The 5,134-nt window shown below is 39.5% G+C and overlaps 1 protein-coding gene across 1 annotated transcript; it reads right to left on the bottom strand.

Annotated features, from left to right (window-relative positions):
• Positions 1 to 615: 615 nt before the first annotated feature.
• On the bottom strand, positions 616 to 5,039 carry SIKE1 (suppressor of IKBKE 1). Its single transcript, XM_009331961.1, has 3 exons — positions 4,689 to 5,039; positions 2,455 to 2,568; positions 616 to 2,063 (listed from the first exon to the last, which is right to left on the bottom strand). Exons 1-3 carry the CDS (start codon positions 5,037 to 5,039, stop codon positions 1,974 to 1,976), a joined length of 555 nt encoding a protein of 184 aa, XP_009330236.1. The 3' UTR covers positions 616 to 1,973.
• Positions 5,040 to 5,134: the final 95 nt, after the last annotated feature.

The following is a 5,134-nucleotide window of genomic DNA, read 5'->3' as shown; positions in this document are numbered from 1 at the left end:
CCTGCAACTGAAACCTCGATGCAGGGAAGGCAGAGCCTCTAGGAAGGGAGACCAGCGGTGCTCCCGGTTAAGTCCACACCGAGTCGAAGTGACGGAGGGCGATGCTTTGTGTCGGGATTTCAAGGACGGGCAGAGTAGAACTTTCAGTCCTGAAGCTTGAGTCCAGTTTTCGGCATGAGCTGAGCAAGCTCTTCTCAAAATGCCCAGCAGCCCGTAAGAATTGTAGACAACTGGACACTTACAGTCACAGATTCCATACTTACAGACCCAGAACAGGACAGTAGCAAATGGCACGTATTTAAACTTCCCCTGCTAATTATGACCCACTACTAATTAAGAATAAACTCATTAGTCAAAGCAACTGCTATTTAGTTTCCATTTTTTCAGGCTGCACAGCAACTAGCCAATTAGAGGAGTGTTAACCCACACTAGGATAATGAAGGTAAAAATATATCATCACAGGCATTTCAGATGACATTAATTTAAAAGAGAGAAAATGAAACATTTTTGGTCATTGTAATATTCAGGCAAGGTAAAAATTAGAGGGGGTGCAAAAGGCTTGGGTACGTGCAGAACAGAAGGAATTATCCCCAGGATTCACAAAACAGAATACACTTGAGAAAATACTGCCCATTGGGGTTTTTTATTCCCTCTTAAACAACTTCTAATAAAGAAGGACTGTATACAAGAATACTCCTGTACAGAAATCCCTTGTATCTACCAAACAATCTTGCTGGATATTCCAAATGGTTGCAAGAAAACAGCTCTTAATAAGCACAGGAACATAAATCACCTTCTGCATCTATCAAAATTCTCACTTGGTAAAAAGTGGCATAAAAATTTAAACTAATTGGAAATGAGATGTTTACTGTTCTTGAAGGATTATTCTTTGATCACAGGTAAGAAAGACAGAAATCTTTATATAAAAATGTCATTAAAAATATCACAATATCGATAAATTCCTGCAACGCTGCAACTCTAACTTCACTTAATATAGGATTCTGCAGTAACTACATAACATCTGTCACTAGACTTACCTGTGATGTAACATTAAAAACATGTCTACATGGTTGGTTTTGGTTTAGTTTTGAGGCAGACCTCAGCTCACTCTTCCTGAAGTCCAAAGTGGTGGGAGGCGAAAGAGCTTTGATCTGAAAGTGCTGGGTTCTGTGCAGGGTTTGAGTACACCGCCTTCAGATCAGAGCTAGCCAGTATCCACATACCTTGGAGCATTGGTAAAGCCGGAACCGGTCTACCCGTAAAAATATTAGTCAGATACGCAATGTCTTTCAAAAATACACAGGTGTCAGAAAGGGTCATCCACTCTGATTTGCACCCCTAAATCAAGGTGAAGTACGCTCCTTATATGAGTTACTACTTAAAAGTGCTCTACTGGCTATCGGCTGTTCTCTTGTTCTGCTTCTAAGCAGTTGTCCAAGTAACAATGTTAACCCAGCCAAACACTGAGTGTAAGTTCTTCAAAGCAAAACAAAAGGTCTGCGTGCCTGCTTTGTGCAGGCAGAGCAAAATATGTACCTACCATTTACAATGTAGTTTTTGAATAATCTCTTATTCCTTCTATCAAATAAAATAATCACAACCTATATTATGTTCTCTAGCTACTGACAAGGTGGATTTAAGTGCCATCTGCACAGTTGGAATTATTAACTAAAGCTCATAAAAATAACAAACAGGAGAGGAAAGAAACTATCACAAGGGAATGAATACACATCATAAATACTTCATTGTTAAACATCTGTATGCTGCAATTACTAAGACGGAGCAGCAATGCAAGCCTTTGCCATCAAGAGTACGTAATTTCAGAAAAATGCAGAGAAAACAGCCCACACATTTTGAAAGATAAAACAAACATACAAGGAAACACCTGAAAGAACAAATCAAAACCCATCCTTGTACGGTAGCTTCATAATAGTCTCCGAAGTCAAGATTTGGAGATAAGGTTATTTTGAGACCTAAGCTTCACAGTCAGGCAGATCTTCTCTCCCCACCTCTAAAGATTCTTTGCTGATTGACAATAGTTCACGCAGCTCTTTGTTTTCAAGCTGCAAAATCAATATTTTTGCTGAAATAGAAATGAGCTAATTCACAATTAAAGGACTATAATAGAAATGAGCTAATTCACAATTAAAGGACGATAATCTTTAAATGGCCCCACTCCTTCACAGCTAAATAAAACAGTGATTTTGTAAACATAAGCATTAATACAGTGCTAGCAAAAGGAGAACCACATCATTTAAAGCTTATCTTTTGCTTCTGGCTTCACGTATATAATACAAACATCAAGAACTTGAAGATAAACAAATCACGTTCTGCATTTCCTAACGCCACCCCCAAATTTTTGATTGTTTTAAGTCCTTGACACGTACAAAGTCCAGAGTAAGTCTAGAGACTCCCAAAGCTCGATCTATCCTTAGGAATTGCATCTGTTCTTACCTCCAACTGAGCTAGTTTCTCCTGAACTTTAAAGAACTGATCATCATCGACTTGAATAGCTTTTCTCATCACCTCTCCCATCTCACATATTCTGTCTATTTGACTTTCAATTTCCTGGAAGACATGAAAGTAATATATTCAATATGTTCAGACAAAAGCAGCTGTAATAATTTATCCCTTCTAAATCAATTACTTTAATTTTCTTGATTTTGGATTATTTTCCTGTTTTGAATTTCACCCCTTTCCTCCCAAGCACTTGCAATCCTTTCCAACTTGTATAATATTTAAAGGTGGAAACATGTACCTTATTGTCCATTACCATGAGTCATCAATGAAAACAGTGAATAGAATTACATCAGTCAGCAAGATAAGGCACCCTTACTTACCAAGATGGAAATAATTTCAAGTGTGACAAGGACTGAGACAAAAGATTCAGGTTCATATGAATATGATTAGTATGCAGCAAATTTTATATCGCTTTATTAGAAAAGCCTGACTCCAAATTTGTAAGAACACCGAATATAAAAGCAAATGAGATTTCAAGACTAAGTAACATTGTGAAGTAATGGCCTCATCTCAGAAGGAGGCCAAGCAAGGAAACTAAAATAAGAAAGAACAGAGCCTCCTGAGGCAGTTTTTACAACACCTGTCTAGATACAGCTCTAATCCTTTGGAAGATACATTTTGTTGAAGCTCAGAAATGCACATATCATGAACACTGAAAAATTCCAACACGTAGTGTAGCAACAGTTCCTGTCTGAAAAGCATTCCGTTTCAAAATACAGTATTTAGGGAGGAACTCAAACGTGCAAACACAAAAATGTCAGTAATTGGCAAGAAGTAGCAAGACAAGAATTTGGAAGCTTTTGAAGCATTTTAACATAACATAAAAATATAAGCACTTTGGGGAATATCAGATAATGTTACAGGGTGGAGTTTCTTGTCTGTAAGTATCAGGTAGTTATTCCACTGCACCTGGAGGATAAATATATCACCAGAGCAGAGAATTCAGTTTTGAATTCCGTTATTCAGAAAATATGTAAACAAATTAGAGCATCTAAAAGAGAGCTGGAGGAACAAGAGAGACTTAGATAACTTAATCTGGGAAGAAAGAATGATGGGGTTTTTAAACAAAAAGATGGTTATAATAAGAATATAGCTCTTTAAAAGATATTAAAAGGTTGTTACTATTCTCCAAGTGGTGGGTAGGAAAAAACTCATGGACTTAATCTGAAGTACATAAGATTTTGCCTAGACATTGAGATAGTCTAGGTACATTCCATCAAAAGTTCCTCCAGAGTCTCTTCAGCTTTGCATTTCTATGCCATTAAAATGGAGCAAAAGCAGTGCCAGCGAATAATGTTAGAAGTTCTGTTCAAATGTTAATTCTTGATAAACAGAGCAATTCACACACCTAAGCAAGCACTGGAAGCAAGACACTGCTACACTACTTAACTTCAGAGGACCTAAGCAACACGAAACAGAGAACTAATGAGTTGCCACATATCAGTGCAAAGATATATGTGCAAAGAGTTAGGCTGGCTTCAATTCCAATCAAAAAAACACAAGATGTGATATGTCACTAGGTTGAACCAGCTTGCTGTTCTCTCATCACATAAAAATGCATTTAACAAATGCCTAACTTAATTCATAAGCCTTAAATAGAGATTTAATGTTATTATATTGTTATTAGGCACCTAAACGTAAAACAGGCAGCAGTTATCAGTAGCCACACCTTAGAGTTCTGAAGTCACTGCACCCAACATGGACGAAGGGACACTTTTAGGCCACTGCAGAGAGTATCCAGATTTAAAAAAATTTGGGAGCGATGGTTTCTTAAGAATTAAACATACTGCAGCTCACAGAGATTTAGGAGGTTCTTCTCCCTTTGTTACCATTATTGAACAGGAACAACAACGACTCTGATGTCTTTGATTTTACTGTAGAGAATCATGTGCATTAAGCTTAACCCAGGGAATTTACCATAAAGAACAAGCCGTCACACCTGGGCCATGAAAGGCTTATGCTTTTCAGTGTCCTCTGTGATAACTGTTACAACCTGTGTGCCGTAAAAGGAACGGAGAAAAAAAAATACCAGCAAAGAGAGACAAGACTTTCAGAAAATGTATTTTGGAACAGAGACATTCCATGAAGGGAAACAAAGGTTGTATGACAGCAAGCAAGAGACAGGGAAGAGGGGTCTTGAGCCCCCTGCTGTCACCATCCCACCTTACCAAGGAATTAGCCCGATGAACTTTCAAGACTGGTTCTGCATCTTCACCTTTTCTCCCTTGCAAAAGCTGTAACATCTGCTTTCTGTATTTGCTCATAATAAGCTCTAACGCATCTTGGTGCTCCTCCAGCGAGATCCATAGCTCTGCAAAATACAGTGTGTCATTGCCACAAACTACAAGCAGTTTTTCACAGCAATGACAGCAGATGCCCAGAGGTACTCGGTACCGGCTGCTCGCTTGATTCGTGCTATCCCACCACTCCCCTCGACAGCGCAGCCCTAGGACTCCGGCCCGGGGGAGGTTAGCCGAGAAGCCATCCTGACGCCGGTACGCACTTCCACACCGAGGCATCCAGCGACGCTGACAGAGGGCAAAACAGCTGCACCCCCCGGTCCCCTCGACGAGCCCACCCCCGCCTGGGCCACGGAGCACGCAGCCTCCCCCAG

The sequence above is a fragment of the Pygoscelis adeliae genome, unplaced genomic scaffold (assembly GCF_000699105.1).
Source record: "Pygoscelis adeliae isolate BGI_AS28 unplaced genomic scaffold, ASM69910v1 Scaffold189, whole genome shotgun sequence".
Classification (NCBI taxonomy): domain Eukaryota; kingdom Metazoa; phylum Chordata; class Aves; order Sphenisciformes; family Spheniscidae; genus Pygoscelis; species Pygoscelis adeliae.
This window is presented reverse-complemented; position numbering and strand designations above follow the sequence as displayed.